We start from the raw sequence: 14,921 nt of genomic DNA, 5'->3' as shown, positions 1-14,921 counted from the left end.
TGAAACAAGGTCTCACCAAGCTGTGTAGGGCCTCACTAAGAGGCAGAGGCTGGCTGTGAACCTGTGGTCCTCCTGTCTTAGCCTCGCAAGAACTGGGATTACAAGTGTGCACCACCATACCTGGCTTCATTATTTTATTCAACACAATATACCTAAGTGTTATTTCTACATGTAATATAAAACATGCAGTCTTTTATAGACTTTATTTTTACTAAGTACTTGAAATCCAGCATGTTTTACCTTGTAGCACAGCTCAATCTTAGTTCATTCCAGATGTTCAACAGCCACATGTGGCTAGTGGTAAGGGTCCTGGGCAGGGCAGATGCAGCGTGGCATCCAAGACGTGGTAGGGAAGGCTCGCTCGCATGTTGCAGGACAGTGCCACGTGTAGCTTAGCAGTATGGTGCACCCCGGCCTGGGGATTTCCAGGAGACAAGGCCCCTCAGTGCAGAATCGGCTCTCATGAACAGGAAAGCCAGCCTTTCTAACTATAGATTAAACTCCCTTATGAGACATGTGGCTCCTGGCCCAGACTGGACAGAGGTATAAGAACTGCTAGAACGAACAGTGTGAGCATCCGACTGAGACTCAGACTCATCTCTGACATGACTCTGTCCACAGGGGAGAAGTCGCCCCGGGGGAGCTGATTAGCCAGGACCACCCAGAGCCTGTGACGTGATGGGGCACCACATGTAGCTACCTTCCTGTTTACAGAGAGCACGAGGGATGCAGGGACAAGTCTGCACCTTGCGCAGGCCAGGAGCTTAGCTAAGGGACCTGCCTGCCACGAAGGGCCTTCCCCAAGAAAACTGGCCTGCTCTCTCCACAACAGCCGATGCCACTTAGAAAACAGTGACACCAGAACCTTGAGGCAAAACCCAACTCTGTGTTGTGTCCAAGAGACACACCTAAAACCAGAAGGAGTAAGAAAGGTTAAAATTTAACCACGGACAGGTGCAGACCAGAGCAAGCCAGCTGAAATAGAGTGGCTGGATCTTACTAGTATCTCTTTGTCTAATCGTCAAGATAGAATCAGGGTCAAAAACATTAAACAGAAGGGATGTTTTGTAATGCTTAAGGTACAATTCTCTAACAAGACCAAGTGGTCAGAAATAGCTACACACCGTGCCACAGTCTTGGCTCTCCTGCGGCAAGCCAAGTCCCTTTCAGTCCAGCCAGCCCACACGTAGGGTGGTGGGAGCAGACCTCAGGAGCACAGGACGGAGCACTGTCCACGTGGATTGAACCCAGGGGCATTCAACCTCAGAGCTGCACCTCCAGCCCTATTATTTGGAAACAGCCTTGCTAAGTTGCTGAGGCTGGCCTAGAACCTACAATTCTCCTGTCTCAGTTTCCCAAGATTGGGATTTCAGGCATGAGCCACCACACCCAGCTGGGAAGTTGCATCTTGAGACATTTGTATTAAATTCTATTGATAATGGAGAGTCCTCCTTCTTTTCAAATGCCCATGGAACACTCATGGACAGTGATCATATTTAAGCATGAAGAAAAACTTTAATAAAAAATTTTGAGCCGGGCGTGGTGGCGCACGCTTGTAATCCCCACACTTGGGAGGCTGAGACAGGAGGATCTCACAGGTTTGAAGCCAGCCTCAGCTACTGAGTGAGGCTCTCAGCAACTTAGTGAGACCCTGTTTCCAAATATAATATAAAAAAATAGGTCTGGGAGTGTAGACTGGAGGTAGAAAGCCTCTGGGTTCCACCCCAGAAACCACCAAAAAATAAAAAATAAATAAGTAAATAAATAAAAAATTTTTGAAGCCGGCCGTGGTGGCGCACACTTGTAATCCAAGCATTCAGGAGGCTGGCCCTGGGGATCGCAGTTCGCGGACAGCCTCAGCTACTTAGTGAGGCCCTATGCAACTCAGTGAGACCTGGTTTCAAAATAAAGAATAAAAAATAGGGCAGGGGCTGTAGCTCGGAGGTTAAATGCCCCTGGGTCCCATTCCCAATCCCGCAAAAATAAAATAAAATAAAATAAAATAAAATAAAATAAAATAAAATAAAATATGTGAATATAGTCGAATACAGATTTAATAGTCAACATTTGATGTTAATGCAATAAACCTATGAATAACAAAATTAGAAAACAAAAAAGGCCCTGTCACCTATGAATTTAATAGCCTCTACTGTAATTCTTTTGGGTTAAGATACATGAATCAAACTGTAGAGCTTCTACAAAATGATGATAGCTCTCTATCTGGATATATGGGGTACAACTAAAAGACTGCTCCAGAGGAAATATATACCTTTTTTTCTGTGGTGCTAGGGATTGAAACCAGGGGCATTCTACCTCTGAGCTATGCCCCAGCCTTTTTACTTTTTGTTTTGAAACAGGGTCTTGTTAAATTAACACTGGCCTCAAACCTGCAATCCTCCTGTCTTAGCCTCCCAGAGACTGGGATTACAGGCATGTACCACCATACCTGGTTTCCATTTTTTAAAAAACAAATGGTTAATAAATTGACCGATCACTGCTTCTTTAGGATGATTATATCCAGAAGTCAGCCTTTTACCAATGATGGTATGCCTTGGAGACATTCATGTTAAAGCTAGGAATTAAGCCGGGCGTGGTGGCGCACGCTTGTCATCCCCGCGCTTGGGAGGCAGAGACAGGAGGATCGCGTAGGTTCGAAGCCAGCCGCGCGCGCTGGCTTAGGAGACCCTGTTTCCAAATATAAATGTAAAAATAGGTCTGGGAGTGTAGCCCGGAGGTAGAAGGGCTTCCAGGAACCCCAGTACCACCACACACACACACACACACACACACAAAGCTAGGAATTAGAGAAGGATTATCACATTATATTTACTATCTCGAACAGGAGCTTCCATGTATATTAATGGTGGACTATAAAATACAGATCTACCCTCCTGATACCTCCTACATAACTCCTAGGGTACTGGACAGTTCATTCCCCACTTGGGATTCAGCCCATCCAAGAATAAGGCTGACTTAGAAGTAAACCAGCTCTCAATTATGAGTGGTCCTCAGTGCCTTCTCAAGTTCCTCTACATCAACCAAATCAAGCTTTTCAAAACTAGGACTCAGATTAAGATGGCCCAAGATACCTAGGAGCTCTGGGAATCTGGAATTTCAAGCACAAGTCTTTTCTGGAAGATAATACCTTAACCTTCAAACTATTTCGATAAGGCTGGACATGGTGGTGCATGCCTGTAATCTCAGTACTTAGAAGGCTGAGACAGGATGATTGCAGGTTGGTGGCCAGCCTCAGTAACTTAGCAAGACTCTCGGCTACTCAGCAAGACCTTGTGGATTGAATACCAAGTACTAAGAAAAAAAAAAGAAGAACTTGGTTGAGGAGCTTGTAACAGGATAACACAAAGTAATGGTGGTTGAGGCAAAATAGAAATGCATTCTCTCTCACACATGAAAGAAATCAAGAGATGTGCAGGCCAGGCTTGAATGACAGATCCTCCCAGTCATCTGGGCCCCAGCTCCTTCTAGTTCCCCCATCCTAGGATGTGGTTGTCATACTCCTGACCCCAAATGGCTGCTCAACCAACACATGCCCATGCCAAGCAGCAGGAAGGAGGTGGGTGTACCTTTCCTTTGAGGGAGACTTTCTAGAAGTCTCCTTCTACCTCTGAGCTATATCCCCAGCCCTATTTTGAAACAGGGTCTCACTGAGTTGCAAAGGGCCTAAGTAGCCGAGGCTGTCCTTGAACCGTGATCCTCCTGTCTTAAGTCTCCCAAATGCTGGGATTACGAGTGTGCACCACCATGCTCAGCTTATATGGCTGAGTTCTGTCCCTTCGAAATCATATTCTGAAGTCCTAAACCCCAGAACCTCAGGAAATGTCCTTGAAGAGACAATGAAGGTAAGTGAGGTCACTAGGGTGACCAATCCAATCCGACTGGTATCCTTATAAAAAGCGATCAGGATACAGACACACAGATGGACGGCCATGTGTGGACACAGGCAGAAGATGCATCTACACAGAGGGTGGACAGCCTTAGGAAGGGCCTCAGGACAGCCCACCTGACTGTGGACGGTGAGACTCAGTTTCTGCTGCTGAAGTCCCAGGCTGTAGTACTTAGTTGGCTACAGCAGCCCAGGCAAACCAACAGAGTGGCCCAAACCCAGTGGCTCAACAGCACACACTGTTGACCGCTCAGGCTCCATGGCTCAGGAATCTGGGCAGAGCTAACTGGTCCTCCACTCCCTTGCCTCCCACCTAAAAGCTGGCCAGCTGCGAGGTGTTGGTGAGTCTTCTCAGTGGGCTCAGAACCTCATTTCTCACTGCTGTTGGCTCTCTGTCCACATGGACCTCTCCAACACCCCAGCTTCTCCATTGTGTGTGAGCCAACAAGGCCACAGGGTGCCAACAAGACTGGCACATGCCTCTGGAACCTAATCACAGTGACATCCGTCCTTTGCCATATAATATTGGTTAGAAGTCAGCCACTGGCTGCCGGCGTGGTGGCGCACGCTTGTCATCCCCGCGCTTGGGAGGAGGAGACAGGAGGATCCCGGGGTTTGAAGCCAGCCTCACTGGCTTAAGAGACCCTGTTTCCAAATAAAAAAATACGTAAAAAAAAAGGTGTGTGGGAGAGTAGCTTGGAGGCAGAAAGAAGGGTTTCCAGGAACCCCAGTACCACCAAAAAAAAAAAAAAAAAAGTCACTGGGCACAGCCCATACTCAAATGGTCACTCGTGTTCATGCAGAGGTGGACTCATCAGGGCCATCTTAGGAGTGGAGCCCCTGCTGGCCTGGCCTGACCTGTGTGGGAGCTGGCTCAGGGCCACGCAGGACACAAAGGTCCTCATAACCCGGGAGGGGAGGGCTGTCTCGGTGGCCCTTCCTGGGAGAAGGCAAGGGCTGCCCGCTGCTCTCCCCTGCGGGGCAGTACCGGCTTCCCTTTACCTCACCACTTTGGGACAGAGAAGGTGGAGGTGCGGCTTATGGCCAGAGAAGGGGTCTGAGTGGCAGGTGCAGCCTACCTGAGTGGGCTTTGGAGGGGTTTCATCACCGCCCGGGACACTGTGGGGCGGGCGCAGGAGCTGCCCTGGGGCGCCACCATTCTCCGAGGCCCAGGAGGCCGGAGGCTCTGAAGACACAGCGTGGCGCTAGGGTGCACCCCTCGGCGAGGGTCGCCTCCCGGCCCTGCCCGCTGCCGGGAAGGGCGGTGCGCTCCCACGGGGCGGACGCCCCGGCCGGGAAGTCCTGCTCTGCGCGCTTCTCTGTGGTCAAGGCGGCTTCTGGCTGCACTGGCCGCAGCCTCGCTAGGACAGCAGCCTCGGCCGCCTTTGCCAGCCCTGACCCTCCCTCCGCCGCCCAGCAGAGGCGTCTCCTCAAGCCACAGCTGGCCAGCCCCGAGCATCAGCCCCTCGCGGGGTCCCGCGTCAGAGTGGCCAGGGGCCCTTCGCTCCCGGTCTCCCTCCGGCAGCGAGTCCCCGACACGCGCCCCGCGGCGCCATCCAGAGGCCCTCGGGGCCCCGGGCCGCTCCGAGGGCCAGCGGGCTGCCGGCCTCGACCTCGCAGCGGGAGGGCGGCTTCGGCGTGGGGTCTTCCCGCCCCGCGGGCCACCCGCAGGCCACCCCGCGCTAGCCCGCCCGCCGCAGGACGCCGCCGCGCCCCGTCACCGCCCCTCACCACCACGCCTCCCAGTCGTCCGCCCGGCCCCCGCGCCGCCGCGCCTCCGCGCCCCGCCCACTCCGCGCCCCGCCCACTCCGCGCCCCGCCCACTCCTCGCCCCGCCCCGCCCCGCCGCCGAGCCGGGCGCCGTCGCGGAGGAGGGCGCAGCGCGCTCAGCCGGGAGGCGGCTCCCGGAGCGGAACGCGCGGGGGCGGGGCGGGCGGCGCCTCAGCTGGCCATTGGTGGAGGCCGCCGCCTCGGCATGTCAATCATGGCGGTGGCCCCGCCTCCGTCACGCCGCGTCGCGGGACGCAGGCACCGCGGGGGCTGCCGGGACGGGCCCAAGATGGCCGGGCGCCTGGGTTCCGCTTCTGCTCGCGGCGCCGAGCTCCATTCATTGCTCCTCCGCTGAGCCGTGCTGCGAGGCGCGAGACGGCCCGAGGCCTCCGGGGGCTGCCCTACGGGGCGGGAGGACGCCATGGCGACCCTGGAAAAGCTGATGAAGGCCTTCGAGTCCCTCAAGTCCTTCCAGCAACAGCAGCAGCAGCAGCAGCCGCCGCCGCCGCCGCCGCCTCAGCCGCCGCCGCAGGCGCAGCCCGCGCCGCAGTCGCCGCCGCCGCCGCCGCCGCCGCCGCCCGGCCCGGCCGTGGCCGAGGAGCCGCTGCCCCGACCGTGAGTCTGGCCGGCCAACTCCCGCCAGGCGGCCCGCGCCCCGAGCCTGCGCGCTGGCCCCCGCGGCCGCGCAGCCCTTCTCCGCGCCGCGGCCTGGCGCGGGCCGGGTGCGGGGCGGCAGCGCCGCCCGGGCCGGTCCCGAGCTCTCGGCGGGCAGTCGCGGCCCCAGTCCTCTCGCCCTTTCTGGCGTGCGAAGTTAGGGAGCGAACTTGTTTCTCTCTGTGAGCGAGAGGCCTGGCGGGAGTGCGCGTAACTGTTGGGGGAACTTGGAGGGGCCGAGAGTGTGGTCCGTTTGGCCGGGGGGGGCCGGACATCCCGAGAGGAGCCCGGGTTGGAGCGGGAGAGCTGTGGGATCGTGGATGACATAATGCTTTTAGGATGTCTCCGCGGGAGTGGAGGGGGCGGGGAGCGAGGATGCGTCCAATGGGAGAACCTTTTTCCAAGCGTCACTTGAGACAGCCTGGGAGTGGAGGTGCTTCTGACACCCGGGGCGTCCCGTTCAGTTCTTGATGCCAGTGTAGTAACGAGACTTTAAGTATCACCCGAGAGACCCGCTTATTTTAAGCTCTAATTCTGCCGGCACACGGATGATTCTGATCGCCAAGTAAGTGGTGAGCTACTTGGTGAGTTATTAATACAATTGACTTATACATTAGGAAGAGTTGACTGATGTTTGTTCCATATTTTCTGTTGGAAATTAACTGGACACATCGGTGAAGACGCGGTTTACTGCAGGGGACTAATGAGGTGTACGCATTTCACCCCGGTTGCAGTCAACCTGGCTCGAACGTGGGGTGTTTGCAGACTCTGGACATCTCAGGTGTGCCAGTACAAGAGCTTCTGTTTGTTTCATTGCTGACATCCTGTTACTCTTTGGAGGTTACTCTGCTGCTTGTGCTTGGGAACAATTTTTGAAGCAGAAAAAGAGATACTATTAATAACATCTAACAGAATCCCAGGACTTTACCCGGAGCACACAGAATGTACAGCCTGTGTGCTCTGCTAGAATTCAGACCTTTGTCTCATCTCTGGGCATTTTATTTCTGCTCTGGATTTGTTAAAGATGGGTGGCAACCAGGAAAGTTTTCAACAAGCAACACCTTAAAGAGTCTTACTCTGTTAAGACCCATTGCAGCTTGCTAAGTTGCTGAGGCTGGCCTTGAACCTGCCAATTTTCTTGTCTTAGCCTCCCAAGTACTTGGATTACACGCGTGTGCCACTGCACCCATCTAGACCCATTCGTCTTTAGTAATGTCTCTTGTTCTTTCTGTTTCTGACAGGACCCTTGCCCTGTCTTGAGAGTTTAATTAGAAACTGAGGATTTGGGTCATCGTGTTGGCTTATTTGTTGAGATAAATTTTTCTTATAAAAGGTGAAAAACCTGTTTGGTTACTTAAAGGAATTATGAAAAAACAATTGAACTTATCTCTGCATAAGTAGTTTCTAACTATTCTAGAGTCTTCTATTATAGCCAGTGCCTTTCTAGCAGGGAGGAGTCAAGGAAGTTTACACATTGCATGTGTTTTATGAAAACACTAAGCAGGGCCCTGGGCAGGAGCGTAGACCGAACTGCTGTGGGGTGGTTTCAAGCACAAATTTATTCTTTTGGTGTAAGTAATACATTAACACGATACAGTTCACTCTTTTCTCCTGAGTACCTAACTGTACCCCTGAGCAAGCACTGGTATACTTCTGACATAATCTGTGCCCGTGTTAATGTAGATTTTAAACGTTTAGATGAAAGTAATTTAGTAGAGTAGCTTTTAGAGGTTCTCAGCATGCTCTGAAATCCATCTCATTAGAGTTATTTTAAGTACAACTAATAGATATTTTTATATACTTTGTTGTTGGGAAAACAAGTATTTATTAAGTTCAAGGAACACATTTACTGCTCCTAAATTTAGGTCTTGGTTTATCTGTTCACAGGCTTCGGCTGAATTCTTTTTCCCAAAGCAAGACTGACCAAAGCGATTTACAGAGTATAGTTGCATTTTTATGACACTTGTTTTGTTGCAGGGAAGTAGTGTCACAGCCACGTGGGAGCTTCAGTTGAAGTAGCCAAGTTCTGCTCTCTGCTCAGCTGCAGAGAGCAGAGAGCTCTCTGTGTGCGGCTGACCACCACTGCAGCACGCAGGGCCTACTTAGATATGCCTTTGACGTGTCCTCATTCTGTTTGGGTTGCACCCAGTGCCCTGACTGTGGTTCTGTCTGTTAGTGGTTACTGTCTCTGTGTGCCTGGTACTGCTCAGGTGAGCAGGGCTGTGTCCTTCTGAAGGTTTCATTCTGGGGAGTGATATCCACCTAAGTGAGAGAGAAACACAAAGTAGTAGCACATTGATAACAAGTGAAGAGGAGCAGCAAAGCAGGGAAGGGACTAGGAAATGTCAGGGTGATGAAGTGCCCTTATTTTAGATGAGGTGTTCAGGGAATGTCCATTGATTTGATGCCGTTGAGTAAAGACCTGAAGAGAGTCAGATGTGGTGTGAGGGCATGCAGGGAAGGGGTGTCCATACCACTGAGGAGGAACGTGTCCAAAGCTTCCCCGTTTGGGGAATAGCAAGGTCATCATCTTTGCCTTGTGAATGGAGGGGAGGAGAGCCATCGTAGGCGTGAGGTCGGATGTAGGGGGAGTGCTGTATGGATCAACACCACTTTCCTTGTAGGTGGAAGAGACTTTAGATCAGAGCAGTGGCCTTATATGAATTCTAGTTTAAAATGAGCTTTGGCTGACTGTGGAGTGAAAGGAAGCTGAGACAGAAACAGGAAACCAGCTGGAAGTCTTTACAGTGATCCATCTGCCGAGAGATGATAATGGATTTGTCGGGGTGCGGGCCGTGGGCAGGATGAGAAGCGACTGGAGTTTGAAGGCAGAACCAGCAGGACTTAGGGACCTCTAGGTAGCAGAAAGTAATGTGACTGTATTTGGTGTTATTGTTTAGGATTGCATTCAGCTGCAAATAACCAAAAACCCTGTTGCAGAAGCTTAAACAGATCACAAGTTTTATTGCAAAACAAAAATAAGTCTGTTCGAGGAAGTTAAATAATAAGGTCAGGCACCCAGGCTCTCTTCTTGCTTAGTTTACAAGCCTTCATCATTGTTTCCCATTTTTTAGTTATTTGTATTATCTGTGACAGTTGTTTACATATTCTGGATCCTAATCCCTTATCATACATGATTTGTAAAACCTTTATTCCTTTATGCATTACTGTCTTTTCACTTTTTAATTTAATGGTACTGGAGATTGAACTCCAGTCTTCTACCTCTGAGATACACCCATAACACACTTCCCTCCTTTTATTTTTAAGTTTGAAACAGTTGCTAAATTGCTAAGGCTGTCCTTGAACCTATAATCTTCCTGTCTCAACCTTCCAAGTATTGGGATTACAGGCTTGTGCCACTGCGCTCAGCATCATAGTGTCCTTTGAACTACAAAAATTATCATTCTTTTTGTGGTCCTAGGAATTGAACCCAGGGGCATTCTATCTCTGAGCTATACCCCCAGCTCTATTTTATTCTTTATTTTGAAACAGGGTCTCACTGAGTTGTGAAGGGCCTCACTAGCTGAGGCTGGCTGCAAACCTCCGATCCACCTGTCTCAGCCTCCCAAGTACCCGGATTATAAGCGTGTGCCACCATGTCCAACTTTAAATTTCTTTTTTTTTGTGTGTGGTACTGGGAATGGAACTCGGGCATTGCACCTCTGAGCTACACCCTCAGCCCTTTTTAGTATTTATTTATTTATTTATTTATTTATTTATTTATTTATTTTTCAGTACTGGAGATGGAACACTGGGGCATTCTACTTCTGAGCTACATCCCAAGCCCTATTTTTTATTCTTTATTTTGAAACAGGGTCTCACTGAGTTGCAAAGGGGCCTCACTAAGTAGCTGAGGCTGTCCGCGAACTGCTATCCTCTGGTCCCCACCTCCCGAATGCTGGGATTACAAGAGTGCCCCACCAGCACCCTGCTTCCAGCTTTAAATTTTGAATGGATCAGTTTATCTGATTTGTCTTTGGTTGCTGTGTATTAGGTGTTTTGTCTAAGAAACCTTGTCTAATCCAAAGTCACAAAGATTTGTTCTTATGTTTTCTTCTAATAGTTTTAGTGTTTTAGCTTTTAGATTTAGGTCTCATCAGCCCCCACCCCCCCAGTCTGGGGATGGAACCCGGGGCATTCTACCTCTGAGCTACACCCCCCTACCCTATTTTTTATTCTTTTTTTTTTTTTTTGGTGGTACTGGGAATGGAACCCAGGGGCCTTCTACCTCTGGGCTGCACTCCCAGACCTATTTTATATTTTATTTGGAAACAGGGTCTCTTAAGCCAGCAGGGCTGGCTTCGAACCTGCGCGATCCTCCTGTCTCAGCCTCTCAAGCGCGGGGATTACAAGTGTGCGCCACCATGCCTGGCATTTTTATTCTTTATTTTGAAACAGAGTCTCACTAAGTTGTGGAAGGCCTCACTAAGTAGCTGAGGCTGTCCATGAACTGTGATCCTCTTGTCTCTGCCTCTTGAATGCTGGGATTACAAGTGTGCGCCACCACGCCTGGTATAGGTCTCATCAGTTTTGAGTTAATTTTGATTGTGGCTATGGTTATTTGTAGTCCCAGCACTGTTTGTTGAAGAGAATATTCTTTCCCCATTGAATTGCATTGGTACATTAATTTTAATGGTGTTGAAAATTAATTGCCCATAAATGTATAGATGTATTTCTGAACTCCCAATTCTACTCTGTTGATCTTGATGTCTATCCTATGCCAATACCATACAGTCTTGATTACTGGTTTGTGTCACAATTTTTAGTTTGTGAAATGTGGGTCTTTCAACATTCTGTTTTTCAAAGATTGTTTTGGCTATCATACATTTCCATATTAATAGTAGATCAGTTTGTCAATTTCTACAAAGAAGCCAGCTGGGATTCTGATTGGGATTGCATTGACTCTGTAGATCACTTTAGGGAATGATGCTATTTTAACAGTATTAAGTCTTCAATCCATGAACATTGGCATACTTTTTATGTAATGGTTTGTTATCTTTTTGTTGCTGTGAAAACACCTGGTGAGAACAACTCAGAGGAAGAAAGGTTTGGTTTTAGAGGTCCAGTGTGTAGTCAGCCACTGCCGAAGCAGAAACACATGGCAGGTGTGGTGGAGAATAGATGCTCAACTCAAGCAGCCAGAAGCAGAGAAAGTGAGAGGAGGGACCAGGGTACAGTCCTCAAGTCATGTCCCCAGCCACCTGCCTCCTCCAGCCCTGCGCCCTCTGAGCCTTCCTGCTTTGGAGACAGGGGCTGTCCACATGATGTCTAAAGGACATACCACACCCAAACCCTGACATTGCGTGGGCACAGTGTCTTTCTCCCAGCCACTCAGTCTTGCCATTGTAGCCGTAGGTAGCGTGTAAGGGAATGAGTATGTTGGTGTGCCAATAAAGTTTTATGAATGACAATGAAATTGGAATTTTATAAAGTTTCACATCATGAAACATTCTTTTTGGACAGCCATTTATTTATTTATTTATTTATTTATTTATTTATTTATTTATTTGCAGTACTGGGGATGGAAGCCAGAGGTATTCTACCTCTGAGCTACACCCTCAGCCCTATTTTTGTATTCTTTATTTTGAAACAGGGTCTCTCTCACTGAGTTAATCCTCCTCACTCAGCCTCCCGAGTGCTAGGATTACAAGCGTGTGACTGCACCTGGCTTGTGATTATGTTCTTGAAAGACAGCATCAAATGCTGGTGAGGAGAGAACTGATCCCTGTCATTGCTGGTGAAAAGTCAAAGTGCTGTGGTCACTCTGGAAAATACTTTGGTAGTTTCTTGTAGAATGAAACAGACAATTCTCATAGAGCCCAGCAGTGGCACTCCTGGCATCAATCCTGGGCCTGGGGCGGGTGCTGGAGTAGGAATGTGGAGAGCAGAGAAGGGAGGTGAGTGGTCATGAAGGGGCCAGGGTCCTTTGGATGGGAATGCTGAGTGGAGCTGCGGGGAGGGGCTGTGCTACACAGCAGCCAGTGAGGGGATCAGTGCCATTTTTCTGATTTCTGTGTGTTGTACTTTCGCCAAATGTTACTTTGGGTTAGCTGGGTAAAGTGTACACTGGATCTCTTATTTCTTACAAGTGCAGGTGAGTCCACAGTTATCTCAAGACAAACTTTAATTAGAGCAAAGCTGCAGGGAGGGGCGGTGCAACTGGGAACCAGAGGAGGGCTGGCTGGCCCGGCAGCCGGGTGGTGAGGTGTGCTCAGGCGCTGGGTGTCTTTGGGGATGGTGAGGTGTGCTCAGGCGCTGGGTGTCCTTTGGGGGTGGTGCTGGGTGTCTTTGGGGATGGTGAGGTATGCTCAGGCGCTGGGTGTCTTTGGGGATGGTGAGGTGTGCTCAGGCGCTGGGTGTCTTGGGGAGGGCTGGCTGGATTTGCAGTCACTTTTTGTTTGCTTCTTTTTAAGTCTAGGTTATAACCATAGGTTATAACCACAGACCACAGAACTCACAATTCCAAGATGTTTAATATGTTCATAAGGTTGCTTACTTTAGGTAGACATTTTCTGGTATAATTATATTTTAATGAGGGGGACCTCTTTTTACTAATTATTGTACAGCATATTATGGACTTGTCCACCTTTGTATCTTAATACAGCATAACTGATGTGTGTGTGTGTGTGTGTGTGTGTGTGTGTGTGTGTGTGTGTGTAACTGGGAATTGAACCCAGGGGCATTCCACCTCTGAGATACGGGCATTCTACCTCTGAGATACAGCCCTAATCCTATTTTTTCCTTCTCCTTCCTTCCTTCCTTCCTTCCTTCCTTCCTTCCTTCCTTCCATACTGGGGTTCCTGGAAGCCCTTCTACCTCCGGACTACACTCCCAGACCTATTTTTACATTTTTATTTGGAAACAGGGTCTCCTAAGCCAGCGCAGGCGGCTGGCTTCGAACCTGCGTGATTCTCCTGTCTCTGCCCCCCCAAGCGCGGGGATTACAAGTGTGCGCCACCACACCCGGCTTCTTCTTTATTTTGAAACAGGGCCTTACTAAGTAACTGAGGCTGGCCATGAACCTGCCTGCCATCCTCCTGTCAGCCTCCCAAGTACTGGGAGTACAAGTGTGTACCACCACTTGTATGTATCTGGCCATAACTGATTTTTTGTTGTCTTCTGTTGATGGTTTCTTATCTGTGCCTGATGAATGGTGATGTCACAGCCAAGATATTTGCCATTGGAGGACTGCAGGATGTTGCTTCTTAATAAAGTACCGTGATTTTTTTCTTTCTTTCTTTCTTTTTTTTTTTTTTTTGCAGTACTAGGGATTGAATTTAGGTGTGTTCAGTTTCTGAGTTATAGCACCAGCACTATTTTATTTTGAAACAGTATCTTGCTAAATTGCTGTGCACTGCCTCAAACCTGCAATCCTGCCTCAGCCTCATTGGTATTGGAATTATAGGCATGTGTCTGGCTAAAACCATAAATTTTGACAAAGTATTAAATCATCTTGGGAGGCTGAGACAGGATTCCAGGTTCAAAGACAGCCTCAGCAATTTAGTAAGACTCTTCAGCAACCAAATGAGACCCTGCTTCAAAATTTAAAAAATAAGGAGCTGTGCTTGGTGGTGCACGCTTTTAATCCCAGTACTTGGGAGGCTGAATTGCAGGTTCAAGGCCAGCCTCAGCTACTTAGTGAGGCCCTCTATAACTTAGTGAGACTCTGTTTCTGTTTCAAAATAAAGAATAAAAAATAGAGCTGGGTGTATAACTCAGAGGTAGAATTCCCCTGGGTTCAATCCCCAGTATTGCCCCCCCCAAAATAAACAAACAAACAAACAAATAAATAAATATATAAAAGGCCTGGTATAGCTCAAAGGTAGAATTTGGCCCCTGAGTTCAGACCCCAGTATTGTACACACATAAAAAGTGTTAAATCATTGTGTGTGTGTGCATGTGTGCACACTCATGCACATAAGAATGTTTTTCTTAATCATTATCAGTTGAGCAAAATGCAGTTCCAAATGAGTTGGTGTCCTGTTTCTTATTTAGAAGTCCTAGCCGGGCGTGGTGACGCACACTTGTAATCCCCGCGCTTGGGAGGCTGAGACAGGAGGATCGCGCAGGTTCAAAGCCAGCCTCAGCTGGTTTAAGAGACCCTGTTTCCAAATAAAATATAAAATAGGTCTGGGAGTGTAGCTGGAGGTAGAAAGCCCCTGGGTTCCTTCCCCAGTACCACACATACACACACACACACACACACACTCAGAAAAAAGAAGTCCTAATTCTGTAGAACACTCTCACATATACTCACATGTGTACAGTTATTGGCAAAAGTTAGAGCGCTGAGGAGGAACTGGAAGTGAGTCCCTGCCAGGCCACCCAGTGCTGCTGCTGCAGATCCTGCAGCAGCAAAACCCATTTCTGCTTGTGGCTCGGGGTGTGTGTGCAAAGGTTCTGGCGAGGAGGAGAGAGGCTCGCCAGAAGATGAGTGAGCTTTCAAATACCTTGGGTATCCCAGGCCACCCCCACCTGGAATCTCATTTTTGTGCACAGCCTTAAAAACAATCCTTGTGAAGATAAGCATTTAGACGAGCGGGCCTAGGTACACACTTTCACGGTTCTTTGATAATTTCAAGACCGTGTCGGG

The 14,921-nt window shown here is 49.2% G+C and overlaps 1 protein-coding gene across 1 annotated transcript in view; it reads left to right on the top strand.

Annotated features, from left to right (window-relative positions):
- Positions 1 to 6,095: 6,095 nt before the first annotated feature.
- Positions 6,096 to 14,921, top strand: part of HTT (huntingtin) — a gene marked incomplete at both ends in the record, with an annotated part of 126,838 nt that continues 118,012 nt past the window's right edge. The window contains one exon of the mRNA XM_080697081.1: positions 6,096 to 6,289. Coding sequence (XP_080553207.1) covers positions 6,096 to 6,289 — 194 coding nt within the window. The remainder of the gene's footprint in view (positions 6,290 to 14,921) is intronic.

This window comes from Muscardinus avellanarius, assembly GCF_963383645.1.
Source record: "Muscardinus avellanarius genome assembly, chromosome: 6".
In the NCBI taxonomy this organism is placed as follows: Eukaryota; Metazoa; Chordata; class Mammalia; order Rodentia; family Gliridae; genus Muscardinus; species Muscardinus avellanarius.
The sequence above is the reverse complement of the archived record's forward strand: the minus strand, read 5'-3'. Positions and strand labels throughout refer to the sequence as shown.